At 43.0% G+C, this 23,676-nt stretch overlaps 1 protein-coding gene across 1 annotated transcript; it reads left to right on the forward strand.

Moving 5' to 3' along the window:
- Positions 1-1,124: 1,124 nt before the first annotated feature.
- Positions 1,125-10,631, forward strand: LOC140464132 (myeloid-associated differentiation marker homolog). Its single transcript, XM_072558897.1, has 3 exons — positions 1,125-3,591; positions 8,677-8,772; positions 10,224-10,631. Exon 1 carries the CDS (start codon positions 2,659-2,661, stop codon positions 3,559-3,561), a length of 903 nt encoding a protein of 300 aa, XP_072414998.1. The 5' UTR covers positions 1,125-2,658; the 3' UTR covers positions 3,562-3,591; positions 8,677-8,772; positions 10,224-10,631.
- Positions 10,632-23,676: the final 13,045 nt, after the last annotated feature.

The following is a 23,676-nucleotide window of genomic DNA, read 5'->3' on the forward strand; positions in this document are numbered from 1 at the left end:
CTGTTCTTGCTTCGCCTAACGTGAGTCCAGTTCTACACCAATTGACATCAAACTACACTCTGAAGTGGCCTAACTCTGTTTCAAATATATCAAACCTGTGATTTTAAGTCTGCCACCTTCCCAGCACCACCAACAGTGTGTAATAAGTGCTGGCTTTACTAATGATGTCCACATTCTGAGAATGAATTTTTGGACAAAATAAACTTTCAAAAGAATGAGTGATTTAACTTTAGTATTGCAATCGTTCATTCATCTTATCCTGAACCTGCTGCGTTCTGTTTTCGATCTGTGGTGGTGAGGTGTGATTAGTGTGGACGAAAGACAACGTTTGCAAGAATGAGGCAAGGTATCCTGTGAAGGGTTTTCAGTATTGATAATTTTTGTTTGCAAAGGCCAAGTTCTCATCATTGTTTGCAGGTCCCTCTTGATCTCTCCAGATGGGCACTGTAGTTGAGAAAGGATATGGACACTACTAAGATATTCCCTCTCCATAGACAGGATTCAATTTCAGATTAAGACTTCTCAATGAAGCTATGGAACGGAGACTACTAACCTCAGTTCACGGTGGCCTAAGGCATAAAAGTCTGCAATACAGAAGGTGGCTCCTCAGCATAGTGTCTGTATGTTGAAACATTACTAGAGCAATCCTAAACTTTTTACAAGGCATCAGTACTGTTTTCTTGGAGAGTGACAATCATAGTAAGTTAATATTTTACTTAGCATTTCTGTAAACATAGTAATGAGCTGATTAAGTAGCTCATTGAAAATTAGCATGCTCTATTTTACATAGGGTGTGAAAGGTAGGACAGCAGCATATTTACACTTAAGTATTTGAGGCACATGTTATAAACATGCATTGCTAAATCCAACTACTCCACCTTTACTTGGCTCCTATACAGAACAGCACAACTTAAAGCCCACTAGCTGAATACAATTAAGCATTCAATTGATACACTGATCTCAGTCAACATCTGAAATTGTCATGACAGTGGTAAAACATTATCAATTTTCAACTTACATTACCTAATTTTAATACCCAAGACCTTCATGGACTAAAATATTTTCAAAAGGAAGAAGCACAAACCTAAAATAGCTGCAGCAATTATCTTACATTGATTGAGGCAAGATCAAGAAACCAACATGAGGTAAACATTTTAATTTATAGCATGAGTGTGGCACTGGCTAGCTAGCATTTATTACCCCACAGAAGGTAACAGTGATCTGCTTTCTTAATTAACTGTAGTCTTAATGTCTGCAATGGTTGAAGACAGAGTCAAGTGTCATGAAACATACCTCCCCTCTTTTTAGTTTACAATTTTGTAATAATTTGTACATATTGGATATTAAGAATGCCTGCAAATATCCAGCTTGGAAAGACAATGGATCCAGACTCAAAAATACATAAGTTAGTCACATTTCAGTCGTTGCTTTACAGAACACCAGAAAGAGAGGAAAAATGGATTGGCAACAGCAAGAACTGCAAGATGCTATTCTCCAAGTTTCATTAGCATCTTGAAAGACAGAACCAATGATAAAAGACACCAAGAACAAGAATTCTACAAATGTTGCTAATGTCAACAAAACAAGACACCAAATAAGCAATAGTAGTCCTCAACTATAATAACTCAAAGACTCTACTGGATGGCGCATTTTATCATTTTTTGAGGTAGCTAGATAATAAAATGCCTTCTCTTTCAAGATGTAGGAAAGTAGGAACAGGAGTTGGCCATTCAGTCCCTTCAGCCTGTTCCTCTATTTAATGAGATCATGGTTGCGTCTTGCAATTGGCTCATGAATTCTAGTCTACTGGCCATTTTAATTGGTGCTATAATACAATAAGTTAAAAATCATACAACACCAGGTTATAGTCCAACAGGTTTAATTGGAAGCACTAGCTTTCTGAGCGCTGCTTCTTAATCAGGTGGTTGTCCACAAATCATATAATACACTAAGAATGAAAAATGTTTGTTGCTGTCAACCATAGTGAGGATGTTAAGATAATTCACTTCTCTTCACGTGGTCATATAAAATCCATTGCACCTTGGTGTGATGGGAGCCTTCAAGAAGTAGCTGAAGTGGGAAGGACATATCTGGACAGGGAAAATTACTCAATTGTCTCCATTGTGGTCAGGAGCAGTGGCAGCCAGATATGGTTCTTCGTATGTTATAGTTGGCACATATCTTCATGACTGGTTTTTGATGACTTGAGTGGGTCAGGGATAGTTTATCCCCCTTTATTGACTTTCTTTTTAAAAGAATTAAATAGATGAAAAGTGTGGGATCGTGATAGTCCAACTTTGTCGTAGCTGCTTATTTTCATACCCAGTCAACGTTGCATTTACTGGGTTATTCTGGTGCCTGCCTCGCGTTGGAAAGATTAGACTCACCTAACTAAGTTGCGGTTTCCTAAAACCTTACTGCCATTCGCGATCGTTGCTGCTGTGGTTACTAAGTAGGCCACTTTACATCTGATAAAAACGCCGTTTTCGCTCAGACTTTCCAGCGAGGCAGGAAATGTTAACAGCCAGCCTTCTTCTGCTTTATATACACCGAGGGGTAAGTGCAGCAGATTCAATCTGGGCTCTTCACATTCACGACGGTTGAAGGTGCTGGATTCTCGGGGGCTCACCTGTGGACAGGAGATCATTCAGAGGCAAGATGCCGGTCAGATTCAGTGACATGAGTAACCTGGCCTCCCCGAAGACGGTGAGCCGGCTGCTGGAGATGCTCTTCACCTGCACGGCCTTCAGCCTGGCGAGGGCAGCGGGGCTCCGCGGCTGGAGCGGGGCCTTCGCCACTTTCGCCATGTTCACCTGGTGCTTCTCCTTCGTCGCCACCCTGCTCGTCTTCCTGGCCGAGTTCACACAGTTCCACAGCCTCCTCGCCCTCTCGTGGAAGAACCTGCCCGTCACGGTGGCCGCCTTCTCTGCCCTGATGAACATGGCCGCCTCGGTCACCTACCCGCTGATGGTGCTGAGTGTGGCCGTGGCCCAGGAGAACTGGAGCGAACTCTCTTCTCCTTATCAGATCGCCGCCGCCCTCGCCTCCTGCCTGGCTTTCCTGGCCTACTCGGTCGAGCTCCTCGTCCTCCTTCTCCTCCTCAACAAGGACGAGGAGGGCAGAACGGCTTACATGGCGACCGGCCCCGGTCTGCTCAAGGTTCTCGAGGTTTCTCTGGCCTGCGTCGTGTGCGTTACCCTGGCAACCGTGAACAGTCCGGAGTTCGCGGGCTTCCGTTGGGCCGTTGGTGCGCTCTGCGCCTGCGCCCTGCTCTCGCTGGCGGTCATCCTCATCATGGTGGGCGAGTGTCGGGCCCGCTGCCCGTTCCCCTTCACCCGGCTCCTGCTGGTCTTCAGCGCCCTGGCCTTCCTCCTGCAGGGGGCCGTGCTGGCGGTCTGGACCCTCCAGCTCCGTCGCGAAGCCAGAGGGCTGGACAAGTGCTCACAGATGAACTGCCGCTGGAATCAGATGCTTCTGTCCGCCGCTCTCATCGCCCTGAACCTCACAGCCTACCTGACCGACCTGATTTACTCCATCCAACTGAGCTGCTGCAGGAGCTGACATTCTGCCAGACTGTGTCATGGGCTGAGGGTAAGCTGCTTTCCCTTTAACTTCTCTGAAACAGGGTCACTGGACTCGAAACGTTAACTCTGCTTTTCTCTACACAGATGCTGCCAGAACTGCTGGGTTTCTTCAGAAGTTTCTGTTTTTGTGTACTTTTTTTTTCCTCTTTATTTTCGTTATCTCTTCATTCTGGAGCATTCATTACATCCAATCTTGGGGTCCAAAGTGTGGAGCTGGAAAAAGCACAGCAGGTCAGGCAGCACCTGAGAAGCAGGAGAGTTGAAATGTCGACTCTCTTGCTCCTCAGGTGCTGCTTGACTTGATGTGCTTTTTCTAGCTCCACACTTTATTGACAGACTTTACAGCATCTGCAGTCCTCAGTATCTCCAAGTTATATAGAATCTTCCCTTCCTTACCTATTCACAATAATTAAATGCCTTTATGGCCAGATGAATGAGAGAAGGGCATGGATAAGGTGAATAGTCAAGGTCTTTTTCGGAGTGTGAGGGGAGTGCAGAACTAGAGGGCACAGTTTTAAGGTGAGAGGGGAAGATTTAAAATGGATCTGAGGGGTAGTTTTTTTCATGCATAGGGTGCTGCGTGTATTGAACGAGCTGCCAGAGCAAATGGTAGAGGCAGGTACAATTACAACATTTAAAAGGCATCGGGATGGGTATATGAATAGGAAGGGTTCAGAGGGGGATGTCTGGTTGGTATGGACGGGTTGGACCAAGTTTCTTTGCTGTATGACTCTATGGCAGCCACAGTTTTAAAAAAAATCACAAATGAACACTGCTGTGGAAATACACCAATCTTAAAAGTTAACTTCGTCTCGATCTCCATGAATGCTGCCACACCTGTTGAGTTTCTTCAGCGTTCACCAGAACATAATTATTAGGAGCAGGAGTAGGCCGGTCGACCCCTTGATCCTCCTCCAACATTCATTACAATCGTGATTGATCCCCTCTCTCTTCACTCCACTTTCCTGCCCAGTCCCCATAATCCTTCAACTCCTTTCTGATTAAACATCTATCTCCTCCTTAAATGTACTCAATGTTCTGGCACCACCACACGTAGGGATTGTGAATTTCACAGATTCACAACCCTTTGAGAGAAGTAATTTCTCCTCCTCTCTGTTTTAAATCTTAAAACTATAACCCTTCATTCTGGATTGACCCACAAGAGAAAACATCCTCTCTGTATATCATTTTATTTATTACCTGCACATCATTTTATAAAACAGGCTACGCCTAGGTTACAAATACATTTTGTTCTTCAGTTGATTATTATGCAAATTAAAATCAATATAGTGCAATGTAAAATAGCTGTTAATAAGTATGAGAAAATAATTGTATGTTGCATCTTTAAAATTAATGCTAATATACCTTATATAGGACCTCATTCTAAAGTAGGAGTGTTTGTAAATTGGACATTTATGAATCAGATCATCTGTACATGTACCTTTAAATTGTATACATTGTCAATTATTATACAGCAATTCTGACAGAATAGCTAAGTTACGGCAAAGTGGAAGTTATCGATAAGTTACTGGTCAAATGACATGATTGCTACATGGTGTACCCACTGTCCAGATAGGTAAATTGAAAGAGATTATAGAAACAATGTCGAAACTTTTGAAACATTTCAGCTGAAGGTGAGAACTTTAAATTATTGGATGACATAACACAGAATGATGCTTTTTGACCGGATGCTTAGCAGAGTTATTACATTAAGCTCATTTTCCACCCTCCTTTTATCACAGTCTGAAATTATTTTTCTTATTTGTATTTATAAAATTCTCCTCAGAATTGTTCCTATTTCCACTATCATTTTATGCAATTCATTCCTGAATGTAATTTAGTTAAAAAATAAGCTTCCTTCTGTTGATCTGATTTGTTTGCCTGTTACGATAATTCTATATTATTTGGCTGTCAAGGCTTCTGCTACTGAAGAGTTTCTCCTCGTTTAGTGTATCAAAAACATTCACAATTTTGAACAACTCAACCAAATGTCATAGAATCCCTATAGTGTGGAAACAGGCCATTTGGCCCAACAAGTCCACATTAACCCTGCCAAGAGTCATCCAGACCCATTCCCCTATCCTAAATTTACCCCTACTAATACACATAACCTACATTTCCTTGAACATTATGGGCAATTTAGCATGGTAAATTCACCTAACCTGCACATCTTTGGATTGTGGGAAGAAACCTGTGCAGACACGGGGAGAATGTGTAAACTCTACACAGACAGTCACCCAAGGGGGAAATCGAACCAAGGTCCCTCGTGCTGTGAGGCAATAGTGCTAACCACTGAGCTACTGTGCTGCCCTCCCTCTTAAACCTGTCTGTTCTAAAGGGAACAATTATAGATTGCAGTATGTTCACTTAACAGATCCTTCATCCATGATACTTTTCTGGTAAATCTCAACTGCACCTTCTCTCTAATGTCCTTTTTCCAGTGTGAAACAATATACTCAAATTGAGGCCAAACCAAAGTTTTATAAAAGTTTAGTATAACTTCTTTACTTGTATGCTCTTTGCCTCTTTTGATAAAGCCAATGTTTTCATAACTTTCTCAAAAATTTATATATGTACACTTTAGGGTCTCTCTGTTCAAATATTTCCTTTATAAATGAACAGGCAGATTTTGGAAGTATGCTCCGTATGCCTTTTAATATATGTCAAAAAGTGTAGTCCCAATACCCAACCCACGAGGAACACAAATGAACATATAATTATGCCTGAAAACCAATCATTCAGCACTTTACTCTATTTTATGTCCCTTAACCAATTTTATATCTGCTTTACTGCTGTTTCTTTAATCCTATTTTTGCCCCCATGATAAACTAATGGAGAAAGTGAAGTCACATGGTCTGCAGGGTGTTCTAGCTAGGTGGATAAAGAACTGGTTGAGCAACAGGAGACAGAGAGTAGTAGTTGAAGGGAGTTTCTCGAAATGAAGAAAGGTGACCAGTGGTGTTCCACAGGGATCAGTGCTAGGGCCACTGTAGTTTGTGATATAAATAAATGATCTGGAAGAGGGCACTGTTGGTATGATCAGCAAGTTTGCTGATGACACGAAGATTGGTGGAGCAAAAAGCATAAGGGACTGTCAAAGAATACAGGAGAATATAAGTAGACTGGAGAGTTGGGCAGAGAGTGGCAGATGGAGTTCAATCCAGGCAAATGTGAGGTGATGTATTTTGGCAAGTCTAATTCTAAAGCGAATTATACAGTGAATGGCAGAGCCTTAGGAAAAGTTGATGAGCAGAGAAATCTGGGAGTGCAGGTCCATTGAAGGTTGCTGCACAGGTGGATGGAGTGGTCAAGAAGGCACATGGTATGCTTGCCTTCATTGGTTGGGGTATTGAGTATAAGAGCTGGCAGGTGATGACATTGGTTCGGCCGCATTTAGAATACTGTGTACAGTTCACATTCCCTGAATAATATGGTTGCCATATTACAAAGGGATGTGGACGCTTTGGAGAGGGTGCAGAGAAGGTTTACAAGGATGTTGCCTGGTATGGAGGGTGCTAGCTATGAAGAGAGGTTGAGTAGGCTAGCTTTGTTTTCATTAGAAAAAAGGAGATTGAGGGGGGACCTGATTGAGGTCTACCAAATTATGAAGGGTATAGACTGGGTAGATAGAGATAAGCTTCTTCCCAGGATGAAGGATTCAGTATGAGAGGTCTTGCCTTCAAGGTGAGAGGTGAAAAGTTTAAGGGGGATACAAGTGGCAAGTACTCTACACAGAGGGTGGTAGGTGTCTGGAACGCGTTGCCAGCAGAGATAGTAGAGGCAGGCACAGTAGATTCATTTAAGATGCATCTGGACAGGTGCATGAGTAGGTGGAGAGCAGAGGGATATAGGTGCTTAGGAATTGAGTGGCAAGTTTAGATTTGGATCGGCTCAGGCTTGGAGGGCCGAAGGGCCTGTTTGTGGGCTATAAATTTTTTGTTAAGTTTATTATGGGTTGATCAGTTAGCTCAGCTGGTTAGGGCATGGTGCTAATAACGCCAAGGTCGTGGATTCATCCGCCACACTGACCAAGTATAGGGCTGAGATGGGCTAGCCAGCGAAGTCTGCAGTGCTGCGTCAGGGTTGGCAATTGCTTTTGGGCAGCACGGTGGCACAGTAGTTAGCACTGCTGCCTCACAGTGCCAGAGATGCGGGTTCAAATCCTGCCTCGGGCAACTGTCTGTGTGGCGTTTGCACATTCTCCCCATGTCTGCGTGGGTTTCCTCCGGGTGCTCCAGTTTCCTCCCACAGTCTAAAGATGTGCAGGTTAGGTGAATTGGCCATGCTAAATTGTCCGTAGTGTTAGGTGAAGGGGTAAAAGTAGGGGTTGCTCTTCGGAGGGTCGGTGTGGACTTGTTGGGCCAAAGGGCTTGTTTCCATACTAAGTAATCTAATCTGTAAGTAATCTAATTATGTGGTGTGTTGTCAAATGTGTTTTTGAAAATCTACATGCATAATGGCAGGGTCGTGAATATGTAGAATTCACTAACACGGTACAGTGAATGCTGGCCTCTGAATAAATTTTGAGTGCATTGATTTTTTTTAAATAGTAATGGGTTGTGGAGAACAGGCAGGAAAATGGATTTGAGGCCAAGATGAGATCAGCCACAATCCTATTGAGTTGCAGAGCCGGCTTGAGGGGCTGATTTGCCTACTCCTCTTATTTCTGATATTTTTAACAGTAAACTTATTACTGTCAGCCACTTTATTTAAAATTCATTCAGGGAATGTGAACTTCATTGACTAGCCCAGCATTTATTGCCAATCTCTAATTGCCTGTAAGAACATGTAGTAAGCTGTTTACGTGAACCACTGTAGTTCATTTGGCATAAGTACGCTGTTATAGAGGGAATTCCAGCATTTTGACCCAATGATTAGGTAGGGTTGTGGGCCAGATCAGTCAATTACGATTTTCCATTACTGCATCTATGCTGACTTTTTAAAATTAGTCTATATTTTTCCAAATACCAGTTAATTTTGTCCTGGATCACTGTCTCTATACGTTTCTCCACCATTGATGTTAGACTAACTGGTTTGTAGTTACCAAGTTGAATCCTTGTTTAAACAGGTGTGTAATATTTTCAATCTTCAGATCCTTTGCATCACTCCCATCTGGGAGAATGATTGGAAGAATGTGGGCAGAGTCTGCACAATTTCCGTCTTTACTTACATATCCAATCTAGACCAGGTAATTTTTCTATTTTGTGCCCTTTTATAGATTATAACTAAAGTTTTTGTTCATATCCTGATATCACTAGCTGCTCCTCCTATAAATGCTACACGAATGCTCTGTCCTGGTAAAGACAGACGCAAGGTACTCATTTAGTACATTAGCCATGACCTGTGCCTCTGCAGAGCTATGTTTTTGTCCCCCGTCAGCCCATTCTTCATTTGACTGCTCTTTTACTTACCTGTATATTTATAAAACATCTTTTTGGGTTCCCTTTTATCACTAATCTTTTCTCATACTTCATGCTTGCACAGGGTGGTAAAAGTGTAGCACTGTCTCCTGCATATGTCAATTAATACTTCATAATTTTTGGTTCGTTTTTAAGTTTGATAGCTGAACGGCTATGGGACAAAGGTCGGTAATATAGACTTAGTTCTGAAATCATCTCGTTAAACTAGAATAGGATGAAGCCATCTAGCCCATTGGGTCTGTTTAATATGTTCCTGAGCAGTATCTAAATGCTTGGAATCTTAACCTTGTGCATTTGGAATCATCTTTCTTTGTGCAACCCATATATTAAATTTCAGTAATATTACCTCCCAAAATTTCCATCAATAGAATGGATCCAAAGTATATCTCCCATCCCCCTCACAAGCAGAAATATACCATTTACTGAGCAATGCTTTGGGGACCAGAGCCCAGCTAACTCACTTGAAATTTTCATATCCTCATTGAGCATTACGTAGTCAATTGTAACCTCTCTGTACTTATCCTTTTTTTTTTGATCATCTTTTCTCCCCCTCAACTAATCTCTTCCTTAATTTCTTCCAAATTGCCTTCCCCTTTTCTATTCACCCTCTTTGCCCCAACATCTTTCCCCTCTCCCTCACTGTTTCCTTGCTGTGCTCCTATCAACATACTTGCAAGGTTCCAGAGTTTCACAATTTGCTGTGAGTTGCTGTCAAAATTGAACATTAGAAACTAGCGAGAATGTTGGATAGAGTCTCCAGAGGAAGGTGTATGGAAATCAAGTCATAATCACATTGGAATGTTGTGAGAAGAAAGGCAAGTCTGGTATCTTGGATAAAGGCTAGGAGAATGAGTAATTCTCAGGGATCATTAGCAGTTGAGGCAGCTACTGTATATGACTTTAGTGTGAAAATGTGCCCTCAAATACGGAGTCTATTAAATAATATGAAACCATTCAAAGGGATGCTGCAAATGATCTTCCTTCACTTACATCTACTTCCCCTTAGTCCAACAAAAGTTTTACCCAATTGTCTAACTATGACTGATCTAAATATTACTCTTAGCTGTGGTTCTCTGACACAGAATGTCAGCTGACGTACTTGGTCATGGACTTTCCTGATGTCCCAGGGTGTGGATTGAGAGCCATGAAAAAGGGTCAGGGAAGGTGGGACAGTGAGAGCAGGGTGGTCCTGTCTGATGTGTCTCTTCATGTGTTTCAGATGCTTCCTTGGATGACATTATCTGCTTGTCAAATGATTCACTGTATGATCCTGGAATGTAGGTGGTCATCGTGCTCTCAGTTCCCATAAATATGGAATCTTTGAACCAGACAGTTTCCGCCCTTGTGTTCCACTGGATCTTGGGTTTCAGACGCGACTGTAGTTTCTCAAGCGATGAGTTAGCAATCAGTTGAAGACTGAATGAGTTGTTTATGTGTGACCCTCAAAGGTCAGACTGTGCACTGTCTGACGAGGATGTTTATTTAGTGAGTGGCACAGAAAACCTTGAACTCTATTTGGTTTAAACTGTATCAGTTTATGTGTTTAATATATTTTGTATTTTATAAATAAGGCAATTCTGTTGGGTTGAGCCCAAGAATATTTGTGAAAACAATTTTGTAAAATTTCTCTTTGATTAAATTGTAAAATATAAACTTCTTAAAACACATCATGTTTGGCTTGGACCATGTTTTTCTTAATGTTGTAAAATTTTCTATTTATCACCCACTGTTTATAGGGAATGTATTATATTTTGAGTGGGCCAGATTTTTGTTAATACTAGCATTCGTTGTAATTTCATTGCTTGTAAATCTAACTGGTTCACACAGGATGGGTGGAGTAGCCTCCTGCATCTGTAGCAGTTCTGAGATTCTGTAGCTGTCTAAGCACTCTGCTGCTGCCTGATACTGCCCAATGATGAATCAGGATTTTGTAACTAACCCCTTCAAAAGTGTCACCTGGAGACCACACTAATTTGCAATGTCATAGTGACCAAAGTACTAAAAGTACAGCTGTGGAGTCAAAGTAATGGCAATATTTCTTGTACATTCAAGTCTAAGGGCAGTAAAAGAGGTGGAGGAGTTGCATTACTCATTAGGAAGAATATCACAGCCATATTGAGGGAGAACACCTTTGAGGGTTCATCAGTGAGGTTATATAGGAAGGGTGGAATCACTTTGGGGTTGCACTCTAGCCCTCCCAACAGCCAGTGGGGAAAAAGAGGCACAAATATGTGGACAGATTATGGAAAAGTGTGAAAACAACAGGGTTGTTGTGGTGTGTGATTTTTAACTTCCCATATAATGACTGGGACTCGCTTAGCATTAAGGGCTTGAATTGGGGAGTGATTTGTTTGGTGTGTCCAAGAGGGTTTCTTGAAGCAATATGTAAATAGTCCAACTGGGCAAGACCATATTAGACGTGCTATTGGGAATGGGCCTGGCCAGGTGATCAAAGTTTCAATGAAGAAGCATTTCAGGAACAGTGACCATAATTCTGTACATTTTAAGTTACTTGTGGATAAGGAGAAGAGTAGACCTTGGGCGAAAGTACTAAAATGGGGAAAGGCTAACTAGGTCAATGTCAGTCAGCATGTAGATTGGGCCAGCTGTTTTGAGGATAACTCTGCATCAACCATGTGGAAATCTTTTTAACGGCCAGTTGATTAGAGTTCAGTACCAGCATGTTACTGTGAAATTGAAGGAGAAGGATGGCAAGATTTGGGGACCTTGGATGACAATAAATTGAGCTTATTCAGAAATGAAAAGGAGACATATGTAAGGTTTAGGAAACCTGAAGACAGACAAAGACGTCAAGCTATAAAAAGAAACAAGTAAAGAACTTAGAGTTAGGAGGGCTAAAGGGGCCTTGAACTGACTTTGCCAAACAAAATTTAAGAAAAATCCCCAGGCTTATATATGTATATAAGGAGCAAAAAGTAAATAGGGAAAGGGTAGGGCAACTCGAGACAACAAAGGAAATCTATGCTTGGAGCTGGATTCTTGTGAATACCAAGTATTCATTAAGAAGAAGGATATTGTGGTGGTGAATCTAGAGAGGGGTATGTTGATCTTTTAGGACATGTTGATTATAAAAATGGTGTTTTGAAAAGCATTAATGTAGACACATCTTCAGGATGTGATGGGATCTATCCCAAAATACTGAGGGAGGTGGTGAAGGAAATTTCTGGGGCCTTGCATGCAATCTTTACAACTTCTTTAATGCAAGCAAAATCCTAGAGGGCAGGAGAATAGCCAACGTTGTTCCCCTGTTTAAGAGCAGTAAGAATAATCTGGGAAATTACAAGACGGTGAGCATTATGTAATTGGTAAGGAAGTTATTGGACAAGATATTTAGGGACAGGATTATTCACATTTTAAAAATATGGACTTACTGGTGAGAGGCAGCATGGTTTTTGAGTTATTTTGAGGAAAAGATAAAGATTACTGTTAAGGGTAGAGCGATGGATATTGTCTATGTGGACTTTAGCAAGGCCTTTGACAAGATCCCTCATGGCAGACTGATCCAGAAGATGAAGTCGCGCAGGATCTGTGGTGAGCTGCTAAGATGGATACAGAACTAGCTTGGTCATAGAAGACCGAGAAGTGAAAGGGTGTTTTTATGACTGGAGACCTGAGGCCAATGGTATTCAAAAGGGATCAATGTAGCGACTCATGATTAGTAACTTTGCAGACGGCACAACGTTTGGCAGAACTGTGGTTGTAAGGAGGGTTGCCAGAGGAACACAACAGGTTATAGATAGGCTGGAGACCAGAGTGAAGAAATAGCAAATGGGCTTTACTCCAGACAAATGTAAGGAGCTACACTTTGGAAAGGTCTAATGCAAGACCAAAGTACACAGGAAGTGGCAAAAACTCTAGAAGCATTAATGTACAGAGGGGCCTAGGCATACAGGTCCCTGAAACAGGCAACACAGGTGGATAAGGTTGTCAAGAATGTGTATGGCATGCTTGCCGTCATTGGTTGGGGCATAGAGTATAAAAATCGGTAAGCCATGTTACAGCTGTATAGAACATTAGTCCACATTTGGAGCATTATGTACAGTTCTGGACGCCACACTAATAGAAGGATGTGGAGATGTTGGAGAGGGTACAGAGGAGGTTTACTAGCATGTTGCCTGGTTTGGAGGGCATTGGGTATGAGAAGTGATTGGACAAAATTGGGGTTTGTTCTCACTTGAATGTTGGAGGCTGAGGGGTGACCTATTAGAGGTTTACAAAATTATGAGAGGCATTGGTAGTTCGTCTTTTTTTCCCAGGATAGTAATGTTAGTCACTAAGGAACATAGATTTAGGGAAAAAGGGGAAAAGTTTAAAGGAGATATGAGAGACTAGTTTTAAACACAGAGGGTGGTGAGTGCCTTGAATGCGTTGCTCAGGGAGGTGGTAGAAGCAGATAGAATAGCAATGTTGAAGAGGTATCTTGACAGTATGTGAATAGGTAAGGAATAGAGCAATACGGACTGGTGAGGCAGAAGGTTTTTAGTTTAGAAAGAAGGCATGTGTCGGTGCAGGCTTGTGGGCTGAAGGCTTGTTCCTGTGCTGTCGTGTTCTTTTGTCCTTTTGTCTTTTGTTCTAAGAGAGTCTGGTAATATTCTCTGAACACGTAGCGTAGTGTTTATGTGATTGAATTAGTCATCAAGAGAACCTGAGTCAAAATCTTATCAAGCTAGTTTGAGAATTTGGATTCAATTTTCAAAAATATTGATCTAGAAGTAATAAGTAGCCACGTGTGGAGTTTGTCATGCCTTAACAGATTTGAAGATAAATGTGGGACATTACAGCAAAAAATGGGAAACAATTGAATCTCCACATCACAAAAATCTCCAATTTGCCCCTTGAGTTTCAATAGCAAGGTAAGCATCTCACTGATAAATGGTGACCACTTGACTTTATTTCCATGCTTTTGCATTTCAATTATACCCCAACTTATTCATATGTAACTTACCATTCTCCCTTCTTCACTTCAGAAACTTGACTGGGACAGTTCCCTATTTACAGTCTGAGCTGTGAAGATTGCATTGTTTTATTTTACTTCATTGTTGATTGTAACCCCAACTGTGCAAATGAATGTTTTACAGCAAAGGACTAAGGAAGAAATTGCTGTACTTTTAAAAATCAATTTACTGAAACTCATCCGACGTCATGTTTATACTGTTGTTTGTCGTTCAGATTGTGGTTCTGGTTGTAAGTTTGCTCTCTGAGCTGGAAGACTTGTTCTCAGACATTTTGACACCATGCTAGCTAACATCATCAGTGAGCCTCCTTTGAAGGGCTGGCATACTGTCCCGCTTTCTATTTATGTGTCTTGGTTTGTTTTGGTGGGTAATATCACCTCCGGTTCTTTCTGAGTAAATAGGGTCCAAATTGATGTGTTTGTTGATGGAGTTCCGGTTCAAATGCCAATATTTAAGGAATTCCTGTGCATGTATTTGTTTAGCCTGTCCGAGGTTGGATATATTGTCCCAGTTGAAATGGTGTCCCTCGTTGTCTGTGTGTAAGGATACTAGTGATAGTAGGTCGTGTCTTTTGGTGGCTAGTTGGTACTCATGTATCGTGGTGGCTAGTTTCCTGTCAGTCTGTCCGATGTAATGTTTGTTGTAGTCCTTGCAGGGTATTTTGTATGTGATATTTGTTCTGCTAGTGATTGGTATAGGATCCTTTAGATTCATTAAGAATTGTTTCAGTGTGTTGGTAGATTTGTAGGCTACCATGATGCCAAGGGATCGGAGCAGTCTGGTTGTCATCTCCAACATGTCTATAATGTATGGTAGTGTGGCTAGAGTCTTTGAGCATGTTGTGTCTTCTTGTTTAGGTTTGTTGTGTAAGAATATGTTGTTAAGAACATTTACTGTTGTTTGGCAAGCAGGAGGGGAGAGTTGTAAAAGGAAGCGGCCTGAGTTTAGGAGTCTGTATTCAAAATGAGATTTGACCATGAATGCTCCTGGATAGTTGAGCAGCTTGTGGGTGTGAATGATACTGACAGAAGCCTTCAGAAAGGGCAGATGGTATGTCTCTTGCTCTCTGGTAAAATGCCTGAAGAAAGCCAATTTATTCTCTCCCACCAGTTTTTGTGGGCTATTGCTTTTACCCAATAAGTCAGAACTTCATAATTTGAACAAAAATCTGTGCCTCCAGTGGAGAAGTGAAGTAACTGACAGATTTGGGAATCCAAAGGAACATATCCGTCACATCTGGAGAACTGTTTCCATTGAATTGCTTTCCCAGTTTTTAATCCCCTCTACTTCTAGCAGTTTTGTTTGGGCGTTTGGGATTGGCGAAGGTATAGAAGGAGATTAGAGTTACATGTTGACAAGAATACAGTTATTGACCTGGAGTTTTAATTATTTACTTGCAATAAATAGTCAGTTTTGTTAAGTACTTAAACCTGGTCTATGTTTTCTATTAACCTGAATTTATCAGATAATTTGGGCGTTTTGTGTACTTTGATAAAATCTTTATTCCCATAGTCAGCATAAAGGTTAATGTGGCTTGATTTCCAATGCACTGTCCCAGCGAGGTGTTAGAATGCAGTCACCTGGCAGACGTAACTTGCTGCTTGCTTCTCTGATCCTCCGATCCTCCATTTTAATGTGCCTTTATCAACATGTCTTATACGTTTTATGGACATCATTCTGCTCCACCCTTCGTCCACCAAAGTCAGTATCAGCACACCATCAATCTCAACAAGTATCATGGCTGATTGGACCAATTCCAAATCCACTTCAGAACTTCATTTTAGAGCTGGGGCACCTTTGACTTGAATGCTTCTGGCATTAAAATGCTTCTGGCAGGTCTCTTGACAGACAGCAATACAGCCATCTCGTGCAGATACATAAGGATGTATCTTGTAGCTTATCATGGTGATCACATACTTTGGGCTTATTGGGTGGCTGCAAACCTCTGAGAATTGTATAGCTTTATAGATCATAAGACACAGGAGTGGAAGCAAGGCCATTCCCTATCGAGTTCACTCCACCATTTAATCATGGCTGATAGACGTTTCAATTCCACTTACCCGCACTCTCCCTGTAGCCCTTAATTCCTTGCGAGATCAAGAATTTATCAATCTCTACCTTGAAGACCCCCTATGTCCTGGCCTCCACTGCGCTCAGTGGCAATGAATTCCACAGGCCCACCACTCCCTGGTTGAAGAAATGTCTCCTCATTTCCATCCTAAATTGATGCCCTCTAATTTTAAGGCTGTGCCCACAGTTCCTAGTCTCCCCACCTAAAGGAAACAAATTCCCAGCGTCCACCCTTTAGAAGCCATGCATTATCTTGTAAGTTTCTATTAGATCTCCCCTCAACTTTCTAAACTCTAATGAATACAATCCCAGGATCCTCAACCGATCATCACATGTTAGGCCTACCATTCCAGGGATTATCTGTGTGAATCTCCGCTGGACACGCTCCTGAGATGTGGGGCCTAAACGTGGACACAGTATTCTAAATGGGGCCTAACCAAAGCTTTATAAAGTCTCAGAAGCACGTCGCTGCTTTTATATTCCAACCTTCTTGAGATAAATAACAACATTGCATTTGCTTTCTTAATCATGGACTCAACCTGCAAGTTAACCTTTAGAGAATCATGGACTACCACTCCCAGATCCCTTTGTACTTTGGCTTTATGAATTTTCTCACTGTTTAAAAAATAATCTGTGCCTGTATTCTTTTTTCCAAGGTGCAAGATCTCGCACTTGTTCACGTTGAATTTCATCAGCCATTTTCTGGACCACTCTCCTAAACTGTCTAAATCTTTCTGCAGCCTCCCCACCTCCTCAGTACTACCTCCCTGTCCACCTAACTTCATATCATCGGCGAACTTCGCCAGAATGCCCCCAGTCCCTTCATCCAGATCATTAATATATAAAGTGAACGAGCCAAAGAGCAGGAAGACTTAGTAGCTGTGGCAAATAAGTGAGTGAAAGCTATTGTGGGGTGATGTTACATACATAAGTTTAGTCATTCATGAGCAGTCCGTATGCTGTGCCAGTGTGAAGTATCAGAGACAAGATGGTAGTTTGAGGCTTGGATATCTGAATTGCTGTGCAGTTAGGCATTAAGAATGGCACCATTGTCTTGTACCTGAAAGGTTCCAGCTATGTCTGACATTTTGCCTCTCACACCACATGATTGCATGAGAAAGAGGCCAATTACATACTAAATGATGTGAGGAGCAGAAGATAGAGTCATGCAGCATAGAAATGCATCCCTCAGCATCCCCCAAATCTATGTCAACTAACAAACACCAAATGGCATTAGTCCCATTTACCTAGGCTTAGTCCATAGCCTACTGTGCCTTGCCATTTTAAATGCTCATCCAGATGCTGCCTAAATGTTGTGAACATATCTGTCTGGCCACCATCTTGGGCAACAAATTCCATATTTCTACTACCCTCTGGGTAAAAACAATTTCCTCAGATCTCCTCTAAACTACTTATCCCACACCTTTAAACTTGTGCCTCTGGTCTTAGACATATTAGTCATGAGGAAAAAGATTCTCACAATCTGTCCTGTTTATCCCTCTCAATATTTTGTATACCTCAATTTGATCCCCTCAACCTCCTCTGCTCCAGAGAAAAGGAACACAGCCTATCTAATCTCTCCTCAAACTGTGACATTTTATATATCACTCCTGTGGCTACACCACAGTAGTTTATACTTAACTACGCTATGGTCTACTGAAACACTCGGTCATAATAAGCTATTAGAACCATTGTGAGAGCATCTTCACTAGTGGTTCAAGATGAATCATCAATATCATTCTTTTACATTCCAACAGGTCTAATTGGAAGCACACTGGCTTTTGGAGCATCGCTGCTTCATCAGGTGATAGTGGAGGGCTCAATCCTAACACAGAATTTATAGCAAAAATTTACAGTGTGATGTAACTGAAATTATACATTGAAAAATTGATTGTCTGTTAAGTCTTTCATCTGTTTGAAAACCATGATAGTTTCACTTCTTTCATGTGTAAATCACAAAACCTTTTTTTAAAAAGTTGCATTCTCAGGTTAGCTGTTAACAATGGTGATAGCTAGACAATATGTTGAAGGAGTTAGCCCCCTGTGTTCTCTGTCTATGCCATGATGTTTAGATTGATTCTAGTCTAAAAAGTGAGATAACAGAGTTTTACATGAATTCATGCAGTTTTTGAGCAAAGTACAATGTGACCCTGCAAGTACAAATTCACCCCACAAAATATATGTGCGCATGTGGGTCTTTGTCTGTGTGCACGTCTGTGTATCTGTGAGTCCATGTGTATAGGAGTGCCAGTGTGTGTGGGTGTGTGTGTGTATAGTGCAATGGTGGTCACCTGTAATGTGACATGAACCCAAGGTCCCGGTTGAGGCCCTCCCTACGGGTACCGAACTTAGCTATCAGCCTCTGCTCGGCCACTTTTCGCTGCTGCCTGTCTTGAAGACCACCTTGGAGGATGGTCACCCGAAGGTCCGAGGTCAAATGTCCTAGACCACTGAAGTGTTCCCCAACTTGTACATGACAGGTACTCCTGTGACTCAGCCAACGTTGTCTATCTTTTACGTTGAGGCAAGGATGCCCTGAGGCATGGTACATTGGGGAAACCGAGAAAAGGCTACAATAACGGATGAATAGGCACCGCACAACAGTCAACAGACAGGAGTGTTCCCTCCCAGTTGGGGAACACTTCAGTGGTCCAGGACATTTGACCTCAAACCTTTGGGTGACCATCCTCCAAGGCAGACTTCGGGACAGGCAGCAGCGAAAAGTGACCGAGCAGAGGCTGATAGCTGAGTTCAGTACTCATAGGGAGGGCTTCAAACAGGACCTTGGGTTCATGTCACATTACAGGTGACCACCATTGCACTATACACACACACAGACACTCCTACACGCGCACACACACACATATAGGCACTCCTATACACACATACACATGGACACACATATACACAAATGCGTACACAGACAGACACACACACTCCCACATGCACCCCCTCACAGACTTAAGACACTCTACACTCACTACACCCACACACATACACTTTCTCACACTCACAATCCCCAACCCAGACAGACACACACAGACAATACCCCACATGCACACATATATTTTGTGGGGTGAATTTGTACTTGCAGGGTTACATTGTACTTTGCTCAAAAACTGCATGCATCCATGTAGAACTCCGTTATCTCACTTTTTAGATTAGAATCAATCTAAACATCATGGCATAGACAGAGAACACAGGGGGCTAACCCCCCCCCTCCGTCCACGCATCAATGAATTTAATACACGCCGTGACGTCGAACACTTCTTCCGCAGCCTCCGCCTCCGAGCTTACTTTCACAATCAGGACTCCCACCCACCTTCGGAGGACCCCTTCGCCCACCTCCAACACATTGCATCCACCTGGACACCCCGCGCTGGCCTATTACCTGTCCTCGACCTCTTCATTTCCAACTGCCGCAGGGACATTAACCGCCTCAACCTGTCTACCCACCCTCCCCCACTCCAACCTCTCACCCTCACAACGCGCAGCCCTCCAATCCCTCTGCTCCAATCCCAACCTCACCATCAAGCCAGCGGATAAAGGGGGCGCAGTGGGAGTCTGGCGCATTGACCTCTACACTGCTGAAGCCAAATGCCAACTCGAGGACACCTCTTCCTACCGTCCCCTCGACCATGACTCCACCCCCGATCACCAAACCGTCACCTCCCAGACCATACAGAACCTCATCACCTCAGGAGATCTCCCACCCACAGCTTCCAGCCTTATAGTCCAGGAACCCCGCACTGCCCGGTTCTACCTCCTTCCCAAGATCCACAAGCCTGACCACCCTGGCCAACCCATTGTCTCAGCATAGTCCTGCCCCACTGAACTCATCTCTACCTACCTCGACACTGTCCTATCCCCCCCTATCCAGGAACTCCCCACAAACGTTCGAGACACAACCCATGTCCTCCAAAACTTCCATTTCCCCGGCCCCCAACGCCTCATCTTCACCATAGATATCCAATCCCTCTACACCTCCATCCGCCATGACCAGGGCCTCCAAGCCCTCCATTTTTTCCTCTCCCTACGTCCCCAACAGTACCCTTCCACCGACACTCTCATTCGTTTGGCCGAACTGGTCCTCACCCTTAACAATTTCTCCTTCGAATCCTCCCACTTCCTCCAGACCAAAGGGGTAGCCATGGGCACATGTATGGGCCCCAGCTATGCCTGTCTCTTTGTTGGCTACGTAGAACAGTTGATCTTCCGTAATTACACCGGCACCACTCCCCACCTCTTCTCTGCTACATTGATTACTGCATTGGCGCCACTTCGTGCTCCCGTGTGGAGATTGAGCAATTCATCAACAACACATTCCACCCTGACCTTAAATTTACCTGGACCATCTCTGACACCTCCCTCCCCTTTCTGGACCTCTCTATCTCCATTAATGACGACCGACTTGACACCGACATTTTTTACAAACCCACCGACTCCCACAGCTACCTGGATTACACCTCTTCCCACCCTACCTCTTGCAAAAATGCCATCCCGTATTCCCAATTCCTCCGCCTCCGCCGTATCTGCTCCCAGGAGGATCAGTTCCACCATAAACACACCAGTTGGCCTCCTTCTTTAGAGACAGCAATTTCCCTTCCCACGTGGTTAAAGATGCCCTCCAACGCATCTCGTCCACATCCCACAACTCCACCCTCAGACCCCACCCCTCCAACCGTAACAAGGACAGAATGCCCCTGGTGCTCACCTTCCACCCTATCAACCTTCGCATAAACCAAATCATCCGCCGACATTTTCGCCACCTCCAAACAGACCCCACTACCAGGGATATATTTCGCTCCCCACCCCTTTCGGCCTTCCCTCTGTGACTACCCTGTCAGGTCCACGCCCCCCTACAACCCACCCTCCCATCCTGGCACCTTCCCCTGCCACCACAGGAACTGTAAAACCTGCGCCCACACTTCCTCCCTCACCTCTATCCAAGGCCCTAAAGGAGCCTTCCACATCCATCAAAGTTTTACTTGCACATCCACTAATATCATTTATTGTATCCATTGCTCCCGATGCAGTCTCCTCTACATTGGGGAGACTGGGCGCCTCCGAGCAGAGCGCTTTTGGGAACATCTCCGGGACACCCGCACCAATCAACCACACCGCCCTGTGGCCCAACATTTCAACTCCCCCTCCCACTCTGCTGAGGGCATGGAGGTCCTGGGCCTCCTTCACCACCGCTCCCTCACCACCAGACGCCTGGAGGAAGAACGCCTCATCTTCCGCCTCGGAACACTTCAACCCCAGGACGTCAATATGGACTTCAACAGTTTCCTCATTTCCCCTTCCCCTTCCCCTTCCCCTCACCCTAGTTCCAAACTTCCAGCTCAGCACTGTCCCCATGACTTGTCCGGACTTGTCCTACCTGCCTATCTCCTTTTCCACCTATCCACTCCACCCTCTCCTCCCTGACCTATCACCTTCATCCCCTCCCCACTCACCTATTGTACTCCATGCTACTTTCTCCCCACCCCCACCCTCCTCTAGCTTATCTCTCCACGCTTCAGGCTCTCTGCCTTTGTTTCTGATGAAGGGCTTTTGACCGAAACGTCGATTTCGCTGCTCCTTGGATGCTGCCTGAACTGCTGTGCTCTTCCAGCACCACTAATCCAGAACCTTCAACATATTGTCTAGCTATCACCATTGTTAACAGCTAACCTGAGAATGCAACTTTTTACAAAAAGGTTTTGTGATTTACACATGAAAGAAGTGAAACTATCATGGTATTCAAACTGATGAAAGACTTAACAGACAATCAATTTTTCAATGTATAATTTCAGTTACATCACACTGTAAATTTCTGCTATAAATTCTGTGTGTTAGGATTGAGCCCTCCACTATCACCTGATGAAGCAGCGACGCTCCGAAAGCCAGTGTGCTTCCAATTAGACCTGTTGGACTATAGCTGAAGATGTGTTGCTGGAAAAGCGCAGCAGGTCAGGCAGCATCCAAGGAACAGTAGAATGGATGAGAAGGGCTTATGCCTGAAACGTCGATTCTCCTGTTCCTTGGATGCTGCCTGACCTGCTGAGCTTTTCCAGCAACACATTTTCAGCTCTGATCTCCAGCATCTGCAGTCCTCACTTTCTCCTGTTGGACTATAACCTGGTATTGTATGTTTTTTAACTTAATAAAAATTCAGTTTAGATTTGAATGTATCAGCCCTCCTCCTGGCAGGTTTCATGGGTATCCATTTCAAATTCATGTCCCACTATGTATTGGATGCTGGAGTTCAACATTGTGTATGAACAGGGCAACTCACACAGCAACTTCCTGATTTCTACTTTTTGATTTAATTCCTTTACCTTGCCAGCAACAGCCACAGTATTGCCCTTGAGAAGATGATGTTAAGCTGCTTCCTGGACAACTCTTATGATTTTATAAAGCATTTAAGAGTTAATCATTCTGCTTAGCACCTGGAGTTACATATGGGCTAGACTGGGTAAGAATGGCAGATGAACATGATTACTAGGTTTATGACCCCATTACTGGTACTGGCTTTTTAAATTCTGGATTTATTTTAATTAAATTAATGAGCTGTTATGTTGGAATTTAATTTAATCTCTGGATCAATGACCAGGATTCTGGATTGCTAGTCCATTATGTAATCATTGTGCTACCATTGCATTTTTAACAGATCATGTGCAGATCCTGGACTGTATTCTGATTTAGTCTTCAGTAACAATAAGCTCTTATGGCATCACCACCATTTTTACTGCAAGTTTGGCCCTTTGTAGTTAATCCATTATAGTGTGAGACTTCAGTTCCATAAAGATATTTCAGTGCAGACGAGATATCATAATTAGTTTGTTTTGCCCCTCCTAGTGGCCCAAAGCCGATGTTGCAGTTATCACTTGATCATCTGTTATTAAATAGTAAGAGGGTGTGGAAGGAATGTAGTAATAACTTTACTCAGTGTAAACAAAGGAAATCCATTTAACATGGCTGTTGAGAACTAATCAGTTACTGGTATTTTTAAAACTCCCTTCTTAGAATAAGTTGAAGATTATTCTGTGTTTTTTTAAACATTTGCCTTTCAAGCAAGTGCCTTGTATTTTGTTCCAGTGTTTCATTTTCATTCTCATTCTCACTCACTACTTATCATTTCTTGTCTCTAGGTCCAATACTTCCTGTTAGCATAAGCTCTCTCCACCACACCCTGCTTTGCCACCAACCCCAGGGGGTCAAGCAGGTTTTCCCTTGAGGCCACTTTGGAATGAATTTTCTCACTAGTCAGCCCTGGTCTCTCTCTTCCCACTCTCACAGCCCCTCACTCATTCTGGGGAATTTTGTATACACCTAGTTTTCTGACACAATTGTTGGTGAAAGTATAGAATATTGTTGGATGGCTGTCCAATATCCATTTACCTGGATTGTCATGAATCCTCCAGGAGTTACAGATCTATTTCCTGAACATTACTGGAAAATGTATGAGGCATTAGAAAGCATTGTTTTTCATTTTCATTGAACATTCTGTCTCTGATTTATTTAAGAATTGAAAATTGGAAAAATATTGTGATTGGAAGTGGGAAACCATTGTTGAAACCTTCAGCAACTTATCCATACAGAGTCAATATCTCATCCTCTGGGCCACTGGGTCCCATTGGG

The sequence above is a fragment of the Chiloscyllium punctatum genome, chromosome 39 (assembly GCF_047496795.1).
Source record: "Chiloscyllium punctatum isolate Juve2018m chromosome 39, sChiPun1.3, whole genome shotgun sequence".
Classification (NCBI taxonomy): Eukaryota; Metazoa; Chordata; class Chondrichthyes; order Orectolobiformes; family Hemiscylliidae; genus Chiloscyllium; species Chiloscyllium punctatum.